The 22656-nt window shown below is 37.7% G+C and overlaps 1 protein-coding gene across 3 annotated transcripts in view; it reads left to right on the plus strand.

The window, feature by feature from the left end:
• The window catches only part of DIAPH3 (diaphanous related formin 3), a 474831-nt gene that overhangs the window by 314412 nt on the left and 137763 nt on the right, over positions 1-22656 (plus strand). For all 3 annotated transcript variants that reach the window (XR_008957915.1, XR_008957918.1, XM_057308188.1), the window contains one exon: positions 2368-2503. Coding sequence is in view for 1 of the 3 variants with exons in the window: in XM_057308188.1 (XP_057164171.1) it covers positions 2368-2503 (136 nt within the window). In the remaining 2 variants the exon portion in view is untranslated. The remainder of the gene's footprint in view (positions 1-2367; positions 2504-22656) is intronic.

The following is a 22656-nucleotide window of genomic DNA, read 5'->3' on the forward strand; positions in this document are numbered from 1 at the left end:
TTTGATTTCTGAATAGGTGCCCATCTTTCTCTACCACAATCCAGTCTTCCCCGTCTCCCTTACCTATGCACACATGGGTACCCCATGTGCGTGTGCGTGCTTGTCTTTGAAACCACACTTGTTTTCGACTATTGTGCTGCCTTTTGCTACCTTTCTTATGTTGATTTTTATAGCAGCCATTGTCTTAGAGTTGGTGCTTAATATACGCTCCCGTAAGTCTGAAGCAGCATGCCGGAAAGAACATAACCACAGGCAGCCTTCCCGTCCTGCCTCTGCCTCTTTCTGTATTTGTTACAATGAGCAAACTATTGAACCATACTGTGCCAAATGGAGAATGCAGAATCCATTTTGAAGATTGGAGGGATTGCATAGGAAAGCACCTATTGCTGTAGCTGGCATTGCGTAGCTTAGCAGTAAGAGTGTTAATCTATGTCATGAACTGTGAGGAGTAGGAGAATTTAGCTTGTTAGCCTGCTATTGTTTCGTGGATGTTGGCAGAAGACACAAGACTGTGGAGTCAAAGAATTTATTACAGCAATAGCACTAGCCAGAGTCAACAGTTGTGTAGATTCCTGAGTCTACATTCCCACAGGGCGATGTGAAGAAGGCCAGATTTAATAGCTACATGCACAGTGGTTTGTATTACTGGACTGAAATTGTGAACCTAGGGAACCCAATCTTTTTAAGAGTATTAAGAGCATTACTGCCCGACCTTTGCCCCAGTTTACATACTGGTCGGTGAACAAATCCATTTACTTAAGAGGGAGACCCTACCTCTATCTTCCAAAACTGTTCATAATAAAAATATCTTTGAAAAGATCGTTTGGAATGAAGGGACTTGATTAGCACTTGTACCTTAGAGTGCTTGGTCTTCCACTCTCTTGCTGGGAAATCTCCAGTGGTTTTCCAGTTCCCTTGAAAGAAAATCCCACCTCTTTATCTTGGCTAGAAGACCCTAAGTGATCAGTCTTCAGTGCATCTCCTGACCTCCTCTTCTACCATCACCCTGGCCTCTCTCTCTCTCTCAAACCCACCAACAGCCTTTGCATTTGTTCTTTCCCCAGATTATCCCTAGTTAGCTGTTTGACATTGCAGATTCAGTGTGAACCAATCAGTGAGTGAGACCTTATCTGACCGCCTCCAATATAAAGTAACTCGCCATTCTGTCACATCACTTGTTTTTTTCATGGTACGATATTTATCAAACTCATTTTATTTATTGTCTGTCTTTGACCCCTGGCTGACCCTATCACACGGAATATAAACTTGTTTTAGAACTATGGTTACATCTATGCATATGTAATTCCTATACACACAGACATACATATGTCAATTGGTATTAGCATAATACCACTTACTAGTCGGTGTCTCAGTATTTCTTGCATGAAGGGATGGGTGGATGAATTAATATGGCCTCTACTCTAGGCTTTTTTGTTCCTCCTTTTTTCCCCATGTACTTTTCATCATTTTGTGAATAATATTAGATTTTGCTATTTGATTCCTAATGAAGACCATGCACTCTCTCTAGGGTTAACAAAAACAAGACTATGGCAGTAGAGAAATGATAGTTTCCCCCCAAAATAACCTAAGCCACCTACTTGTTAAAGTTTAGTTATGCACTTTTCTATTTAATGCTATTAGTGATAAACAAACAATTCAATAGTCTGTTTGCATCCCTTGGTACTGAGAATCACAATAGGAGATTGTACTATGTGCTATGCTGTTTGTTGGCACATAGAGAAATCCTTGTTTACCTATTCACACTAATGCCATGTGAGAGGTATTTCTTGATTTGTACAAAACTTAGAAAATAAGGAATTAAATCAACTATCTATTTGGGACCCTGTAGGTTTTGAAGAGAAGTCAGAAGTCTAGCTTTGAAATGCTGAATATTCTTCTAGTCACCCTATGACACTTGTCTTCATGTGAGAGAAATTGTTAAATGATGGACTGTAATATGAAACAGTCATTGCAAAATTTCAGCTCTTTTCTATCATTTCTTCGACTACTTTTCTGGCACTCAGTAGTTTACCTAGCAGAGGATGTATGGAAGGCTCTAATACATTTGCTAGACCCTCTTTTGGAAATACATATAGGGAAACAGTTTGATTTGTAAATTAAATGCTTTTTTATTTTTAGTTTCTGTCTCCCTTAGTTGATTCCACTAAGATGCAGGTGCTTCAAACATAAGTTGTATTTATAGATCCATATTTAACAAGGGTTCCTGTGCTAATCTTTTAAAAGACTGTGTTACTAATATTAGAAGTAGCCATTATCTAAAAGATATTTAATCACAGTTTTACAGATTAATTTTTGTGGAATTGCTATGGTTAAAATTGATCGTTTTCCAAAATTTGTTTGTAACAGCAAGCAAGAAAGGAGAACATCAAAAAAAGAGAAGCAGAGGAAAGGGAAAAACGTGCCCAAATAGCCAAAGAATTGGCAGAGAAAGAAAGACTTGAACGCCAACAAAAGAAAAAGCGCTTATTAGAAATGAAGACTGGTGAGTACTGTCAGATTTGCTATTTGTACTGGTTGTTAGCAGTTTAATGAACTTCTGTGAAAAAAGATACGATCACCTATTTGTATAGTTAAACTGTAGAGCACTTTTTTTTTTTTTTTTTTTTTTTAAGGCTCTCACCCTTTAGTTTACTAATAAGTAGTGCTTTTATTCTAACTGGTCATTGGTTGTATGTGATACCGGTCCCCTGGGTCTATCCTTGTAGTCCCAGTATATTTGCACTGTTTTGACTGCTACTTCAATAACCAATCTGTAATAGTTTATGTCTATCAATAAATTAACAACTATAGAAAACTGGGAAATTCTACTGGACAAGTAATTTGTTTTTTTCAACAAAATATTCTAAGGGAGGGAAAAAGTGATGGAGGGGAAACATGTAGATTAAAAGAGTCTTAAGAGACTTATCAACCAATTGCAGTAAATGGAACTTACGTATATTCTAACCCAAATGAGTGTCAACAAAGGCAGTCTGAAAAATTTGAATGCTTTTTTTTCCCCGGTAGACATGACAATGTTGTCGTGAATATATTATAAAATATCTTTTAGAGACTTACCCTGAAATTTTACAGACAAAAATATGTCTGGGACTTCAATCAAAATAGTCTAGCATGACCAGGGAAATAGGGGGGTGTGTTGATGAAACAAGATTGGCTGTAAATAATAATTGCTAAACTTGGGTGATGGGTGCTTGGAGGGAAGGGTGTGTTCACTATACCATTTTTTCTACTTCTATATATTTTGAAATTTTCTTTAATAAAAAGCTCTTAGAAAAAAATTTAAAAGAAAAAGAAAAATTACAGTTTTACAGAAATGTATAGGTATATATTTCAAAGCTAAAAGATACCACTAACTTAGAAGCAAAGGGATTAAGTAAATCATAGTTACATTTCACTCCCCTCAAAATTCTGGCTCTTCCACCTCTAAGCCACTAAGGATTGCAGAAGGCTTTAATTAAAATCCATCAACTTCACTGCTAAATTACCATAGTTTACAACTTAGGGCTGCAAATTCACCTAAAGTTTCCCCAGGGTAGACAGAGATGCCTTCTTTGCCTTTCTTACTTTCACTTTTACAGACATATTTTATCTTTAATAAAGCAAACTGAGTACCTTAATGTATCACACGTTTCTTCCAGGAGAAAAAAATAATCATCTAAGGACAGTTTCTTGTTAGAAGAGTACACTTGAAATTCAGGAAGTGTTCTCAAAAATATCTTAAAAGTGTTAACTAAAATGGAGATCAGAAAGGTTTAACATTGATTTTAATGTTTCTGGAAATCATTTGAAAGTAATTGCTGCTTAATTTACCAACATTCTTGTATTTGAACATTAGTTCATTTAGTATTGGCCAAAGTGTCATCTGTGTGAGTTATTGATAGCAAGCATATGGGCTGTTTTGTTTGTAGTTTTTGCCCAGACCCCCTGGTCTGTCATAGAGAGCCTCTCAGCAGTTCTGTTCTGTCAACCTGGAATTTAAAACCTGATAGGGAACAAAAATTTTAACAAAATGTTAGATCCAGGGTAATCTCAATAATGTTTTCATTTAAATTTTCCTTTTTCCTGAAGGCATTTTATTTTTAGGAATAACTAAGTTCATTTTATTTTTGCAATTTAAAAGTAATACGTTTGTGTTACAGAAAACACCTAAAAAGTAGTTGATCAAAAGACCATTACTCAGGGGCGCCTGGGCGGCGCAGTCCTTAAGCGTCTGCCTTCGGCTCAGGGCGTGATCCCAGCGTTCTGGGATTGAGCCCCACATCAGGCTCCTCCGCTGGGAGCCTGCTTCTTCCTCTCCCACTCCCCCTGCTTGTGTTCCCTCTCTCATTGGCCGTCTCTCTATGTCAAATAAATAAATAAAATCTTAAAAAAAAAAAAAAACATTACCCATAATCCTCCTATCCAAAAAGATCTCTTTTACTATTTTGGCACATCTTTCACTTTGAAAATTTTCTACTTTTTAATAATAGCCTTATGACGGTAGTGAATGTGCTGTTCAGTATCTTGCTAAACTTTCTGAATGTTTCTTGTTATTCTTGTGATTCTTAATTTGCAAATTGCAATATCTGTATCATTGCATTCACTGGATATATCTAATTTAATTTGCACTAGTCATAATGAGGTCATAGAACAATAGTTATTTCCATCTTTTCAATGTGATACATTCATGCATAAATAGTTGACAAATATTTGTTATCAGGATATGGACTAGAAAAGGATAGTTTTAAGACTTTTTGATGCATATTGCCAAATTGATTTCCAAAAATATTGTTCTAATTTCACCAACTTTTAGTATTAGTTTATGAACATGCTTTGTTTGGATATTCTCATTTTTAAAGATTTTTGTTAATAAAGTAGAAAGTTCTTTTTTGTCTTAATTTGCCTTTCTTTGAGTACTAATGAAGTTGGACATTTTTTTCAAGTATTTATTAGTCCATTTGTATTTCCTTCTTTGTGAATTGTCTTAGTCTTTTCCTTATTGATTTTTATACATGTTAACTCATTGAGCATCAATATTTACCTTTTAAATATGTTTTCTCACCTTGGCTATCTATTTTTATATCTTGATATATAAAAATGTTTTATAATTTTTGCTTTTGTGATTTTTCTCATCTTTAATTTAGAAAGTCATCTTTACAGCAATTTTATATCCATTTCAATCTTTTTCTAGCTTTAGTTATTCATAAAACTATTCTCCACTTAATTGTAATTCTTATTCATATAGTAGGGTGTATTTCTGAAATTTACTAAAACTGTTCTAATACTTACCTATCAGTTATGGTTAATAATTGGTTTATATTGGTTTCACGTGGGTAATTTTATATTGAGAATGTTCTCTTTTTCTTCCAGTATCGTTAACATACAGTGTAATATTAGTTTCAGGTGTACAATATAGTGATTCAGCACTTCCATACAACACCCAGTGCTCACCATGACAAGTGCCCTCCTTAATCCCCATCACCTATTTCACCCCCCACCCACCTCCCCTCTGGTAACCATCAATTTGTTCTCTATAGTTAAGAGTCTGTTCCTTGGTTTGCCTCGCCCTCTAGCTCTCTCTCTCTCTCTCTCTTTGCTCATTCTGTTGTTGTTGTTGTTTCTTATATTCCACATATTAGTGAAATCATATATTTGCCTTTCCCTGACTAATTTTGCTTAGCGTTACACTCTATAGCTCCATCCACGTCATTGCGTATGGCAAGATTTTATGCCTAATATTCCATTGTGTGTGTGTGTGTGTGTGTGTGTGTGTGTGTGTATATCACCTCTCTATCTATCTATATCACCTCTTCTTTTTCCACTCATCTATTGATGGACCCTTGAGCCACTTCCATAGTTTGGCTATTGTAAATGTGCTGCAGTAAACATAGGTGCGTATGTATCCTTTTGAATTAGTGTTTTTTGTAGTTTTTGGATAATTACCCAGTAGTGCGATTACTGGATCAGATCATAGGGTAGTTCTATTTTTAACTTTTTGAGGAACCTCCATCCTGTTTTCTACAGAAGTACAGCAGTTTGCATTCCCAAGAGGACTGTACTTTTCTATTCTTAATTGTTAAAGTAGATATGAATTTTTTTAAATAAAGGTTTCTCTTGCATCTTTTGTGAATCATAGAACTTATCTTATTTGACCTGTTGAATTACCTTATAAAACTTCATACTGTATCTTCCCAAACATGCTCTGGGTCTCAAATAAGTGTAGGGTTCTCACTTGATAAAAGTTCCCCCCAAAACCTTAATATGCTAAGGTCCTTATGTGCCAGACATTTTGACATTTCCCAGGAGAGTGTTCTTCAAAGGATAATCAGGGTAACATTAATTTATATAGATGATATTAAATAAATACTTTAAGACAATATATCTTTAGATACTCTATATTATGTATGAATATTTTAATAGATTTAATCAGAAAGTCATTTAATAGGAAAGAGCTATCATGTAGAAAGCTACTTTGGAAAACATTTGAAAATTTTGGAAATCAACTTTGAGTTTCTATTTTTCCTGTAGCCTATGGGGTTTTAAAGAATCTAGGGATATATCCCAAATTTCAGAGCACCTAAATATATAGTATCCTCACCAAAGTGAAACACCTCTTCTAAAACCCTAAATAGTTGATGGTTATTCCAAATGGTCTTTGGTTTGCCTTTAAACCTAAGAAGGTTGCTAATACAGAAGAGCAAAGTAGTCAATCTCTTACTAGAGCTGCTATAGCCAAGTTAGTCATTTGTGTATCAAATATATTATTTGTTGATAACTTTTTTACATCTAAAAATAGTACACATATGCAATCACCTTTTCCTTTCAATATTAGATGTAGAATATGCTTTTTTGTCAAATCATGATTTTCGTAACATTTGGAGGCTTTATGAAGTAGAAGTCAATAAAGTAGGTTGTCTAACAATTACTGAAAATAATCTTATGCAAAATATCAGTTTTTGACACTTAACAGATACACTGGATTCTATGCATTTCCTGTACTTGACAAATTCTGTCTTTAACTGAAACGTTGTATCACTGAAAAATATAAGTGCTATGGTTTTTCTCTTCATTAGTATGTAAAAGAAATCTAATAGGTCACTCTTGTTTTATTTAATAGAAATAGTTTTTGTATTTACATGCTGGGATTACACTGATAAATAAGGATAAAGTCCCCGATGGAATGAAGTTTGTAATTCTAACTAGTCAACCAGACAACCACATGTAAAAGATAATTTCAGATTATAAACAGTTATCTGAGCTAAAACAAAGGCAGCGCAACAAGATAAGGATGCTGACATGGTGGGTGGCTGAGACAAATTTGGTCTTAGAGAACTAAGAATACTAATGTATATGGAATGTACTAATTTAAAATATTGGTTCTAAAACTCCTTAGAAATGGATAGGAGAAATAACCAGGTTCATGTTCATATCCTATACTATAAATGCTAATAGAGTTTATTTTTTAAATATTGTGAGTAGAACTCTGTATTATTTTTCCTTGTGAGTGTTCTATTTTAGTACAGAGCGTAGTACGGCTTCAGTCTTTGTGGAAGTTGTCAGCCTGGCTTTCCTAATCTTAAAAAAAAAATGTAGAAGGGTGAACTGTTGAGTTTACGTTAGCGCTTTGTCACCTCTCTAGACCAGGAACTTTTGTTCTTATTTTCGTATGTAGGGCACGCAGCCCTGAATGAGAGAGAGAGAGAAAAAAATGCTCACATAAACCCACAGGGAGCTTCCTTCTATATATTTTCATGACTTTAGCATTTTCAACATGCAAATAAGAGCTATGTTTTTTTACAGATGTACAAATTCTTTTATCACCACCTGAGGTAGCAGAGTAAATTAAATCCCTGCTCTTTCTTATCCACCATAAATCATTACCTGCCCTTGGCGAAAGAGCAGGTAACGATTTTCAAGTCTACTATTTATTATCACTATCATTCAGGATGTGATTTTTGCTAATAGAATGAAAATAAAAATAGAATAGGGGGCTAAATTTCCCTAAGAGGAAAAACGAAGCATTGAAAATCCTCTTGTGCAACAAAACTAAGAAAGCACAGAATCTCGTATTGTCATATTATAGCTTTAAGAGGTCATTTTTCTCATTTTTGTTTTCTCTTAAAAATGAGGAGCCTGGAGGTCTCTTAAATAGTCACACATACAGTTTTGGTTATTTCTGTTGAATGATTTGTTATTACATTAAACAAGCAAAGAAATTAACTACATTTTCGTGATGTCTTTTTTTAATCGGTATGTGAATTTTGAATACATTTTCTGAGGTTGGTATTTACATTTGAGTTATTTTAATTGAGAAGCTATCCAAAGTATTAAACATCTGATGTAAGAAACTAGTAAGTATAGACACTAGTATTTATTTGTTTGAAGCGCACAGCTCTCCTTATGTGTAATCATTTCTAGTAAGACAAATAGTAATAGCAATTTTATGTGATTATGTGCAAGTTTTTCGAGACTGCCTTTCTGTTTCTTAATCATGGAAACGAATAGGGCATTTGATAATAGAATTCAGATATTACGCTTTAAGACTTCCTGAGTATGTAAGTTGATTCACATAATTTTTAAATAGCACATCAGAATGGCCTTGAAATGGACCCAGTGTTGTATAATTATGTTTTGTGGGGGAAGTAAATAAGAGCTTATTTAATGGAGCAATAAAAACTATATGAGCAGCTCCTATATTTCAGTCTTTAGGTTACAATTTGTTTATTATTTATTAGGCTTAAATGTCTCATTTGGTACAACTTCAGTCTATTAAATAAAGAGATAATTAGCTTTTAGAAATCTGTTGTTTACCCACATGGCCAAAACGGCTCCTTTGTTTTCCATTCTGCAATTTAGAATAACTAAGCAATTAGGCCTCCATTTTAGAGGAAATGCATATTACATAAATACTACTTAGGAATGTCTCTGCCAATCTCAACAGATAGGCAATTAATGTGTGTACTTGCTTTCATAAAGGCTTTGACAATTACCCTGTCCTCTGCAGATATCATAAAACTTAGATTATTTTCCATAATGGTGTATATTCTAGTTTTGTTCAGTGGTGCTTTCAGCTTTCTAGCATTTTTGGAAATTGATGGATAGAAATAGGCCAATGGTTTTAATCATTTCTCTATTTTAGAAGAATAGAACAAATAAGATTGCCCTGGCTTTGATATATTTCTCTTTTCTCACCCTCATCTTTTATGGGACAGTAATAATAGCAACACCCACTTTTGCCACCATTTATTGATCATGTATTATATGCCAGGTTCTATATGTGTCCATTATTGCGTGTAATGCTTACAGAAAATTTATGGAACTATTTTTATCAGAGTTGCTTAATGTCTTTGTACAGGGTCACAGACTGAGCAAGCACTGAAGCCAGGTTTTCTGACCAGAGGACGTATATTTAAACTACTGTGCTGTTATGCCGTTACCATTGATGACCTAACCATAGTGCAGAAAAAAGGGACCAAAATGAATTTTAGTAATTAATAACTAGCACTAGACTTTATACCTATGTACGGAGGTTGAGAATTATCTTCCCTGGAAACGTTGGGTGAGAGGGACAGCTCTGTCTTTGGTATCATAGTCAATGGTTTTAAAGTATAGATACCCTCTTCCTTTGTGTTGGGAAGTTTGAGGAGGATTGTCAAATTAGGAAGGCTTTTCTACTCTGGTTCAGATTCCACGTTCCTTCTTCCGATTGTTCAAGCATTAGTTTATCCCAATGCCCGGAACCCTGAGGATACCATCAGCACCACTCTTCCCCTCTAGAAAAGGGTTTTGCAATGGTCTGAATAGTTCGCGGCCCAACTGAGTAGCCAGAGCTCAATAGTTGTGAAGGGAGTGGAAACGTCTGTAGTATTTTCATTACTTGACCCAAGTTCGCAGTGAAAGAACCAGGAAATTTTGTAGGATAGTAGTTTGTGGAAGGGGCACTAATACCTTGGTGTGCTTTATTTGAGAACAAATGCCCTTAGGCACCCTCACCCCCGCCACCAGCTCTGCCATTTAATAATTCATTTTCTGATGGTGTTAGGAGACTGATATTCTATGAATAGTATCAAGGAGTGTCCAGTGGGAAATTTTTCCGAGAGTGTTGTTGGTAGTTACACAGGTTTTCATTTGTGTGCAGGAATGTCTTTCACTGGAATAGCACAGTTTCAATTGGGAAAACTCATTCCTAGTCCTGCCTCTATGCGCACTAAGACACATCTTCTCTGTGCGGCTGGGCAAGGCCCACACAGCATCCTCTGTCTCTTTACAAAAGTCTCTGAAAAGAAAAGTAAGGAGAGGAGGCTCTCGACTTCTCTAGCACAACATTATCTTGAAACTGAGATTTTTTTTTTTTTTTTGTAACTTTCTTGAGTTCTGTCACTTGTCGTTAAACATCTTTATGGTACATCTTCATACTGATTGGCTTACTGTTCATCCAGTATTCAAGAACCATTTTGAAAAGGGTCATTGCCCTTCTGAGTATTCTGTAACATTAGCTATAGGCTGAGTAGAAAATGACTCCAGTTTTTTGTTGTTGTTGTTTAAATTTGTTTTGTAATGCAAGATTAAATGCCAATTATCATAAACTTTTTGGGGGGCAAAATAATTTCAATCCTCATGGTGTCACATGGGTTACTTCTAAGAATTTTACCAAACTCTTTATGACTATCACTTAACTTACGACTTTTCTATTACCAAGCACAAATTCACCCTGTTCGTATTTGAGGGCAGAAATCCTACCAATCTTATTTTAATCTTAGTACCATATGGAGGACATTATAACTTTGACAACATAGGCTACAATCACAGTGCATCTTTTGTGTGTGTGACATTGACTACTCCTTACGTAACTGTCCCTCCATCCCTTATTTACATGGTGTGTTCTTTCCAAACCAGTGAACTGTTGTCATGATGAGCCCTCCCATGTCACATTGCCAGTTCTCAGTAGTATTAGTATTTGTAATTAAATTTATTTTTAATTTTGGAGATAGACTGTATTGTCTTACTTTCAGTCATAACCATAGATCTCTCCATTTTTTTAAGAAACTTATCCCACTTCTATTACTTAATCCATACTCTTTACACATCACGTAAATGTCTGTTTTTAGCATTTACCTTGAGAAACACAGTCCTCCAGAGAGAGACAGACTTTTGAACTTGATTGGTGCCTGCATAGAGTCCAGTCCAACACTTCTAAAAAGAAAAAAAAAATTATATCACAGTTGAAAAAGAGGTGAAACGTATGCCACCAGTCAAAAAGCTAGTAACAACCAACCAGACAAAATGGTAAAAGAAACTGGATTGCTTAGGGTTTGGGGCAGCTAAATCCACTCTGTCTACAACCCCTTTGCAATCCAAAAATGCAAAATTGCCCCTGAAAACCAGACGTTTTTAAGTAACTTCAGTGCCCAAGCTCATTTGATGCCAGACCTGGCCTGAACTGACAGGAGGCCCCATCGAAGCCGAAATAATAATGAGTTTAATTAGAGGATGCTGCCCTAGGTTATTCTGGATGTGGTGGTGTTTTACAGCGTATTCACCTTTTTGACCTTCATACAGTCTGCAAAAGAGATTCTAAAACATCTGACTGTAGAGTTTGTGGATAAGAGACTCCGAACATGTACTTCTCAGTGACGGCTCTCTGACTCTGTTGAATTGGTTATAGCATCCCCTCTTTCCCTCAGGCACACTCATTCCTACTTCTTTGTGTTTATCTCTGGTGTCCTTTTTGCCATAAATACCTTTCCTCTAATTCTTAACTGAATCTAACAATAATGTTTGTTTTAATTCCAGTGTTCTCTAAAATGTCTTCTCTGAATATTTGTCCTTGATGACAATCTCTTTTTGGTAAACCATTGTAGTCTTGCTGTATAACTTAACATACGGAATATTTGGTTCCACTCATTTCATTTGCTTTTGTCTTATGTTGTTAATCAAGTGAACATTTTTCAAGAAATTGGCCTTCAGCAATTTTTTATCTCATAGGACCTAGCACGCAGTATGTGCGTAGTAAATACCACAGAAGACACACATAAGATTTGTCAAACAGTTGATAAAAATATAACTGGTCAAATGACATCTCTTCCATTTTGTGTTCAGTTTAGCATGTTGTTATTTATGTGTGAAGTAAAAATATAGATCAAACTACAGAACCTTGAGCCAAATTAGCCGGCACCTGTTTTTATAAATAAAGTTTTATTGGAAGATAGCCACGCTCATTCCTTCACATATTGTCTGTGACAGCCTTGGCGCTACAGGTGCAGAGTTGAGCAATTGGGACACAGGCCATATGTCCCACAAAGCCTAAAATATTTGCTATCTTGTGCTTTACAGAAATAGTTTACTAACTCCTGATGGTGATCAGTAATCTATAGAGACTATTTTTTTATTTTTATGGCACAATGTAAAAAAAAACAGACAAGCAAACAAACCTATTCCGTTAACTTTTCTCTTTTCTTCCTGTAACCAAAGGCATGCATTTGCAAAATGGCCAGTGTGTGTTAGAAAATTAGTATCTTTGGGGCACCTGGGTGGCTCAGTCAGTTAAGCAGCTGCCTTCTCCTCCGGTCATGATCCTGGAGTCCCAGGATCAGGATCGAGCCCTGCATCAGGCTTCCTCCTCAGCAGGGAGTCTGCTTCTCCCTTTGCCCCTTATCTCCTCCTCTCTCAAATAAATAAAATCTTAAAAAAAAGAAAAGAAAAGAAAAGAAAATGATCTTGTAGTTAAACAAAAATATTGATAATAATGATAACTGTTAGGGAAAACTTAATCTTTCAGCACAGAAAGAGAATCATGTGATTTTTAGATTCTGTTAATTTAAAATGAAAAGTTGTGCAGTTGAACTTTTGAAATGCTAGCAAGCATCTGGACTGCCGATTGTTCCAGTCACCAATCCAGCACAACTATTGTGCTCTTATCCTTTTATCCCAGCTTATAGTCCCCAGTATTGCTGTACTATTGTTTGTATATCTTTTGAGATGAAAATACCAATGTGTCAAAAGGTCATAGGGGAAGCCAGGTTTTTATTTCTTTATTAATAGGCTGTCTCTTTTCTCTTCCTATTTTTGGTCATTTTGACATTAAATTCTTAAAGTTGAAGGAAATCCATTCAGTGGTGCTGAACTTGGTCATGAAGGTTGCTAAGTCTAAAGTGATTATCTTGCCATTTTAAAAAAGGAACTCAGTAGTATTTGGCTTTTGATGATGAATAAATAAGCCCTAGGGCAGACGGGGAAAATTAAGCAGAGAAATTGAATATTTATGTGTTACTTGAAAATGGTATAAATAGGCATTAGTGTTTAGATGAAATTAGACATTATTTTGTAATAGGATTTTAAAATATTGTTTCCTGGATAGCTTCCTTCCTCAGATAGCCAATGTTCTTCAAGAAAATTAGAAGCAGCATAATATTAACAGAGTTAACATTGAGGGCAGCCTTAACACAAGCTAGGATGCCCCAAGGCAGGAAGATTTTGACAGACTAGTGTAATAACAGAAAATAGATGACTGACTGTTTTTGGAATAAGCAATTCTTGGGAGGCCATTGCCTGTGTAGAATGAACTGTCATTTATAGAACTTCCACCAATAATTATCATTAATGGTTAAAAGTGACAGTAATTTTAGTCCAGCACAATCCTTTGAAGGTTTATTTTTAAACTTTTAGTGCTATCCATGCAGTAACTCTTGCAAAGTCGAAACATTTTTTTGTCAAATTAGTGTTGAGTTAGAGGCTCCATCAGGAACTTGCAAGTGTTGTGTGAAGGTTCAGTGCCCTTAGAGGCTGGATAGTTTCCCTCCAAAGTCATCCTGACTTTGATTCTCTGACTTGCCATTAGTTCTAAGATTTTAAAAGTGTGACAGTTCCTCTTTTTTACTGCAAAGCAGCCCTCAAATGTCGTAAAGTCAAGAAGGTTGGTGAACCAAAGGGACTATTTTAATTCAAAAGCCAAGAATTAAGAGAAAGGTAGTCTTTTTATTGTACTTCAGGTGTATTTTATAAGTGTTGATTCTACTAGGGCTGGATTGCAGTTATGATCTCTGGTTTCCAGTGGCTAGTCTTGATGCTAATTAGATTGCATTTTCCCTTGAATTCACATGTGAATAGAAGTTTTTGTTTTGTTTTTGTTTTACTTTGCCTTCAGTTATTTTAATGTTTATTGTGGAACAGTATTGATCTTTCAAAAAAGTGTAGTGCCTTTTGGTAGAGTCACTCAGTATTATTTCTTGAATGCATGGAATGTTTTTACTAGATAAATATTAAATTAGTCAATGAATAGATCTATTAAATATTTTAATAGATTATCCTACCATTTTGCTGTGCCTCTGTTGATTAGACTCTGATTTCAGCTTTGGTGGAGGAAAATATCATTTATGAAAATTAAAATACCTTTCATTCTTGCAAAAAGACCCTAATGCTGCTCACGTTCTCCATAGACTGCAGCCTTTCTAGGGACCTTATTGGTGGGATTCCAAAGGAACTTGGCCTGAGGAAACGTGGCATTTGGGTTATACTTTGTTCCGATTGATTGTTACATCTTGACACTTTTAAGACATACAGCATTGCAATGTGAGGAAATGCTGTTTCCTAAATCATGGTATCTGCTGAGACTGAACGTAAAATGTCTTAATGTTATATTTGGAGGCACAGTGGGGAGTTTAAAAACTGTTCCTCCTCTACTTGGAAAATTAGGAGAGCCCAAATGATGCTGAGCTTTGTTCAGAACTGCTTTGCTCATGGTGTGGGAAAGCTCGGGAAGGAGTACTGTTTTTCAAATCTTTCTGCTCACCCATGAGAAAACTCCCATTTTATGTTTGGCGCCATCTTATTTCTAACACATGGCACTTGGATGTGATGGAAATGGAATACTAACTGAGTCGCCATTCATCAACTCTAAACAGGGAAGGTAAGAAAGGAGAAGAATCTCCGGCAGTGTTTAGCAATGTTAGAATCTCAGGAACTCTTAGACATAGAAAACTTTCCGTCCGAGTGTTACAGCTTAGCTAGGGAGGCTTGTGTGCCTGCGCGCGCTTTGAGCCTGCTCTCATTTAAGTTCGGTTAATATTGAAAACAGAAATGAAACGTCTTAAAAATTTGGTGTATTCCTCCTCGAAACTTTTCAGAGTCCTCTGTGGAATAAAGGTCTAGCTTAATTCATTAATTAGATGATATGTGTCTTTTATAAAATACAAGAAAAGTGGAAAGTGACTTGAAGCATTTACCGAGTTACTTTGCATGATACTTCAGCTAATGTTCTAATTTGGCAATAAAAGATTTGCTTCTTTAAAGAGGAAAATCTAACATAATATGTCTCAATTAATATATCTTATAAAAATAAAACTCTTGTATATAAAATTAGCCATGTTTTTAAAAGAGAACCTTTTTAAGTGAGCTGCTGTTTATCTTTCCATAGCAGGTGTTTAATAAGCATTTTAAAAATATTTATGGAATTCACATCTGTGGGGTGGAAATTCCTCAGTTGTACATACTCTATCTGAGCCGACCACTTAGAGGTACACTTGGCCCAATCCTCGGATGAGATATGGCATCTGTCCAGTTTGTTTTATGTGCTCTTGTAGTATCGGTAACAAACAGGTATTTCACGGTCAGAACAAACTCAGGTGTGCAAAGATGTAAGTTGTTATAAATGAAGTTTCATTTCTGACTCTGCAACAGCCGCCTGCCTAATGGAAACAGCTTGGTCATTTCTCTCTGAGTATGTGTTTCAGCTCAGGAATGCCAGCGTCGGATTCAGTTATTCTTGTTTGAAATCCGCGTCCATGCTGTCTTCTTGTCCTCCTCTCTCAAACGGATGCCAGGCTTGAAAGCCAGCTCGCGGGCACTTCTAGCGGCGTGCACTCTTCTTGATTCAGTTCTGACTGGACCCAAACCAGCCTCCCTACGCTGACATAATTTTTTGTGTATTCTTTTGGTAAGAGTGAGGTCTCTCACTCTTGAGTGGGAATCCAGATCTGCTTGGCTGCTCTTAGACACCTCCTCTGCTCCCGGATGCTGGCGATACTCAGAGTTGTCTCTGCTCTGCACTTGGATTTGCACTTTATCTCTGCTCACTTCTTTTTGTCCCCAGCCAGTGCCCCTAGAAGTCACTGTGCTCCTCCCGCAGCGCTCTTCTGCGGGGGCTTCTGCAGCCTTTTGCTTAGGTTTGCCCCCGGCCCCTTCCCTGGAGCGCGTGCTGCATCCGCACGGTGCAGCGGTGGGCCCGCCGCTCTCCCGGGGCTGCACGCTGGACACAAGACACTTCCACTCTCGGATTCCACTCCCTGTCACTCCATGTGAAATCCTACTCTGAGTCCCATTTCCTCCTGGAATGAGGAGCTGTGTGCAGGGTTCCTGCACTTCAGGAAACCTCCTCCTTTCCCAGTTTCTTTCCCAGCAGATGGGGGCAGCTTTTCCATTTCTGTACAACCTGCGAATGTGATGTGCATTCTCTCCTATGCGGATAGTTCCAGTGTTGAGAATAGTCCTTTTGGCTTCCACCTTAGAGTAGAGCCAGGGAAGGTGGGTTGGCCTCTGAGCAGTAGTGCCCAGACTTCTACTGGTCCTCTGAAATGCAAAATCTTGAATTAGGTGGATACCAAATGAACATAGTATAATGAACCAGGGCTTCCAAGTCTGGAAATCCACTGGGCTGTCTAAGACGTGGAGGCATGAAATTCATATTTGGACAGCAACGAATAATGTAGCAGGCCCAAAATGCCCTTTGGGTAGAGCTGCAGGAAGCGGCGAGGCTAAATTGGAAATCGGGGGAGCATGCTAAGCATTAGAGTTTTGCTTTATCCTGGAGGCACTTTGTAAGGCAGTGAGCGGAGCAGTGATAGGGTCTTCTTTTAGAGAGATGGCTCTGATGGCAAGAATGCACGCAGAGGCTTAGAGGATCTGGCGCGAGTAGAAAGAGTGAGACCAGTTAGGGGACCATTGCAATTTTGTAGGAGCTAAATACCTACAACCTGAACTCTGATGTACTGAGAAAGAGAAGACAGATGTGAAAGGCAGTTTAAATTGGTACCAGTAGGGCTTTGTAGCTGATGATGTGTGGGGAACACGGAAAAGCTTTCGGGACAGGGTAGATGATACCTGTCTGAGCTTTAGGACATGTTGATTTCACATCTCTAATGTAAAGCCTTTTTATGTGGGGCATAATTTCACCTGAAAGGGCCTGGCATAGGATATGAAACACAACTGCACATATACGTTAAACTCTTTTCTAGAGGAAGAGAACAAACTTCTTGGTTAAGAGAGACAGTTTGAGCATCTTTTTGTAGCTACAGCAACCAAGAACAGCTGAAAACAAATCCTGTCGGCTCGTAAGGGTAAACTAGGGGTGGGCGTCTCAGGGAGCGGCTGACTAAAGCTTGTGATGCCTGTCAGGTAAAACGGAGAACGTATCCCGTTCTCCCCTCGGAGGAGAGAGGGGCAAGGCCACTCCTTACTTTTTAGCGGAAATCAGCTCAGGCCTTCAGTTCCAAGACTCTGGGATTCTTTTTATTGAAGTTTGCATTCACATTTATCTTTTCTGTCCTATGTGATATTGTTTTAGTTCGTATTTTGTGAATTTTTAAAAAGCATCGATCACACCCTACCTAGCATTCCAAAAGATACTCCCAAGGCTCCTGCGTGATTTGCTCTTGCAGTTTTACATTTCTGACAACCAATTATAAAAATTGGTCTTGGAATACCTCCTTTATTAACAAAACTGGTACTGTAGTGGTAAAAAGAAATTCTTCCTATCAAAAGGTTTTCTCCAACAAATACTTATTGAACACGTATCATGTTATGGGTACTTTCCAAGGCCCTGGGGATATAGCAGGAAACAAAACCAAGTATCTCTGCCCTTGTGGGTCCTGACGTAGAAGACAGACGATGTTTAAGATATATAGTGTCACAAGTCAGTAAGTTCTAAGGAGGATAAGATGAAGCAGGGATGAGGGATAGGAAGTGTGCAAAGGAGTGACATTTTAGATAGGGCAGTTTCTTTCCCTTGCCAAAGTTCTTGGTCCTACGGACAGTGCTGTTACTGTCTTCGAATGCAAGCGGCGGCCTGTAGTGTGGAGTGCTCCAGCCTAGGGGATAGGGTGACCAGCATTCCAGCCCCGCTCCACTGGTAGCTAAAGTGATAGTAAACACGCCAGTTAGCTTCCCGGAATATAAGTCTCCTTATCCGTCAAAGAAGGCTCCTTCTAACCCTGCACATTCCACCTATGTTCTGTAAGTCACTTTTTAAATAAAAACACACCTGAGCAGTCAAAATTTGTCTAGGCCCTCCACTCACTCATTCTACAGCACTATCCTCTATTAAAATACAAGCTCTGTTATAAGACACTTTTCGTTTGGCAGGAAATTAAGAGTCTCTCTTCCCATGCAGTATGTTTTTTGTTTGGTTTTGCTTTCCATTTGGTTATAGGACAATTTTATTTGAAAGTAACCTGTTTAGAATGTTTTCCCCACACTTTTGATTAGTCCAAGTGAGACATGGGCTTAGATAAAGTTACTAATTTGGGGAATTTAGGAAAATGCATACGTGTGCCAATATGTATAAGGACACATCTTTTCATAAATGAATTATCTCTTACATCAGTTACTAGTTTGCTATCCATGCTTTCCTAATTTTCTGAATGGAATGTGTTTAGTATATATGTAGAGCAGAAATGAAAATGTTATATATTACAGAATTGGCTGACCTTTTTACAGACTGACAACTTCCCATTTTCCCTGACAAATACTCAATCAGCACTTCAGTCTATTAAGAGCAGAGCTTATTAACATGCATAAACTAGCAGTCTGATCTAGTTATAATACATCTTTAATGTGTGACTTACACAGCATAGTGTAGCTCCTTAGTCTTGTAATAAAAGGTAGAGTGGCCTCCAGTGATCAACAGGGTTCCGAGATCAATTTAACCTGGGTAAAACCTTTATCCATAACAACTGTCATTAGGAATGACTAGCATTTCAACTAATTAGCCCACCATTTACAACCCATAAGCTTCTCACAGATGGTAAATGTTTATAAACACCCACAGATGTGTGCACAGCTGACTCTCAGTTATCCGCAGGAATAGGGGACATAGATAATTTAGATTCACTTACAATGCAAACCACTCATTTTAGCTAGTTTCAATCTCCTTTCTCTTTGGACTTTTTACCACAGCTGTTAATGAAGTAGCAAATTAACTAATGTAATTTCAACTTCTCCTCCTATTGATGCACATACCCTGTGGTAGAAGCACTAATACGTACATATGTGGTCACGAGATGGCTGGCAAAAGGATGAAAATAGGACCCACAAGCTTAGATAAATGTATTAAGCAATGGAGAATTGTTCCTACGTGCTGTTGGCTGTATGTCTAGCTCCTACCTGAACTTCTTGGAACAGAAGAGAATTTCTCCCTAAATTTGAGATAAACGAAAAAACACCATTTCTTTTGGCACTTTATGTCCTGTGTTAAAAGTCATTTTTTTCTAGATAATTCTTTCCTTAATTTAGCCTCAATTTTTCATTAAAATGTCAGCCTATCTACTGTCTCGTGCTGAATGAAGATGAAGAGATATAAATATAATAACCCAAACACCATGAAGTTATTTCTTTGCCTTATTTCCTTCAGCCTAAAGAGTCTTGGGTCTTGCACTTCTTTTGTACGTTCTTAATCTAAAACTTTCATTTATTGTCCTTTGTGCACTGGGTGTATTTCACTTGTCCAAGAAAGTTTAAAGGCAGTATTTGATAGAGCTCACCCAGAGACGGGAGCTGTGTGAAGATAACAGAGTCTGCAGAATGTGCTGTGAAAGGCAACCATTTTATTTCCTGGCGACCTGCAGAATGTATACTGTCTTCAGGCTGAGGCATTCATAAGTTAATACAGTTGTTTTCCAGAGTTTCCTTACTGGAAACTTATTGGAACTTATTTATTTATTTATTTCAACTTATTGGAAAGGAAAATTAATCATTCCATAACTGCATGTTAGGAATATTTCAGAGTGTTTAAAGAAGAAATTAAATACATTAAATGGTGACTAAAATTAGTGTCAAGAACTTGACTGCTGGAAGAATGCAGCACTGAAGAAAGAAATCTTGCAGTATTGGAGCTCGCCAGTAGACATGTAACTTTTCAGAAAAGTGATATACTAGTTTTTACTGTTTTTTATTCAACAGGATTTGTAAATACTAATAGGTCATATAAGAATCGTATTGGATATTCCCTAGAAAGAAAAGTGACTGGGAACTCAGTGCTTTGAGATTATGAGATCCTTTTATACATACTTGCCTTTGACAGTTTTCCTCTGCTTGAATAGGTGATACCATTCACTGAGATAAGAAATACGGGAGGAAGTAGAATTTGGGGGAAAATGAGGATGAATTCCATTTTGTAGATGTTACCTTTGAGATATCTATAGAACACCCAAGTTACCTTGTCTCAGTGATTGGGTAGGGGTGAGGGTAACTCAAGCCAGTTTGCCTGAGACTTCCCATTGTTAGCACTGCAAGTGCTGTGTTTCAGAAAACCCCTTAGTCTTTGCCAAATGTTGATTGTTGGTCACGGTAGTAGGGGCTCAGGAGTAGAGCTTGTGCTGTTAATAAAAACTTGGAGTTCTTAATATACGAAGTTGTGGGATTTAATAAACTGCTGATGGAGAATGTGAGGAATGGTGTACATGTGGGCCAAGGAAGAAGAGCCAAGAAAAGCTTGAGAAGGAGTCACCATGAAAGTTGTAGGGAACAAAAATTCTGACATCACAGAGCCCAGGGAAGAGATCATTTCAAAGGAGAAGAGTTAGTCTACATTGTCAAATGCTACCAAGAGATCTTATATTAAAGAGAATGACAGCTGTCCCATTGACTTCAACTAAAAGGGGAAGGTTAAAGGGTTGATAAATGAATATGGGAATTAAGACTGAGATGTAAGAAAGGTAATAACTAGAGGAGATTTGGGGTCAAGAGAGGGCCAAGCAGGTGTTTAAATTTGTTTGGATGTAGTGGGGGGAATGAGAAAGGAAGGGAGATTGGGGACTCTGCTCAATAGAACAAGGTCCTGAGGGCAGCAGGAACAGTGCAGAGGATAAGATAACAGTGCAGGTGGAGGAAATTGCGTTGGAAAGCAACATGCTCTGCTATTGTGATGGGTGGGAAGAAAGAAAGGCTCGTCCAGGTGTAGATAACGCTGGTAGATTTGATGTTAGGAAATTAAAGGTATTTTTGTCAAGGGGTTTCTATTTTATATCTGAAAAGAGGAAGTCCTCTACTGAGGAAGGACAGTGGTTGCTTGAGAGACTTGAGGAAAGTGTGGAAGCATTGAAACAACCTCTATCAGGGAGTGGGAGTGAGAGCCTCCTGGTGAAACATAGGAGGTGTGCTGGATAGCGTCAAGAATTCAGCTGAGGTCGGCAACTGTGATCAGGTACTGGCCCTGATCCTGCAGTTAATATTTTTCACCAGGATTACTCAGCAGCTGGTATATAGTTTCAAGAAGATGGAATTTGGGGTTCATTTATATTTTACTGGGAGTCTGAAAAAGGACATCAGTGGAAGAAGTAAGATACTGGCTGGTGAACCATGGTCAAAGCAACGAACTATAGAGTATTAGCAGACACGCAAGGAATGAAGACCGTGGGGTCAGGGCTTTGGAGATTTCCAGGGACACGTGACGGAACTATTGAGGGAGAATATAAGAAGGGCAGGAGTCAGAACAGTTTATATGAGTTTAAGTTATTATTAATAAAATAGTTGTGGGTGGAGGCAAAGTTCAGTTATGGATGTGAGAATGAGTAATGGACCATTAAAGAAAAGAATTGGTCCCAAAGATCTCATTTGCTGTTAGGTAAGTTGTTCACGAGGGGTTGGATTCATGGTGGATCACGGCAGAGCTTGGCTGGAAAAAGAAGATCGAATCAGATGACCAAGTCTATCTTGAGGGGAGACTAGTACACAATTAGGTGACATTGACCCAGAGGGATGGCAGTGATATAACCAAATGACATTTCTCAAAGCATTCTTTTTACACCCAGGAAAAGAAGTGATGCTCTGATGTAGCAGTAAAGATGAGGGAGAAAACTACCTCCCTCTCCTCTGCCTACACTCCTACACACACATAATGTTCGAGAGGATGAACGACATCTAGGAAGGGGCAGTGGAGATCATCTGTCCAGTTTCTACGTAGAGGTGAAAGGAATGTTCACTGAAGACACTGAGGAATAGAAAAGTTGCTTATGCTAATAAATATTGAGGAAGTAAAGACCAGGAAGAACTTAAATTTTGGCCAGTTGTGACCAACAGTGATAGTGATAGTTGTTTAGCTGACCTCAAGGTTTTAACCCAACTGTAACCATTACCCAATGAATGGGTTGTAGGGAGGGACCATGAAGCCACAGGCAGACTAGACTGATTCTAGTATTTCTAGATACTCTTGGTCCTTGGAGACTTGGAAGATGTCTCTGCCCTTTCTCTGTGGGGAGGGAGTCTTCTGTGACCTGCATCTCATCTATTGCCAGGTTCCAGAGAAAGGGAGCAGGTTTCTAGTGAACTGGGGGGAACCTAACCTGTGCTTGTTGATTGAGTTACCAGCTACGAAAGCCATTGTCTGTTTGTACCTCAAGGCATTTCCTGAAAAAACACCTCCAAGTACAACTCAGCTAAGCTAAGGATCTG

The sequence above is a fragment of the Ursus arctos genome, unplaced genomic scaffold, assembly GCF_023065955.2.
Source record: "Ursus arctos isolate Adak ecotype North America unplaced genomic scaffold, UrsArc2.0 scaffold_10, whole genome shotgun sequence".
NCBI lineage: Eukaryota > Metazoa > Chordata > Mammalia > Carnivora > Ursidae > Ursus > Ursus arctos.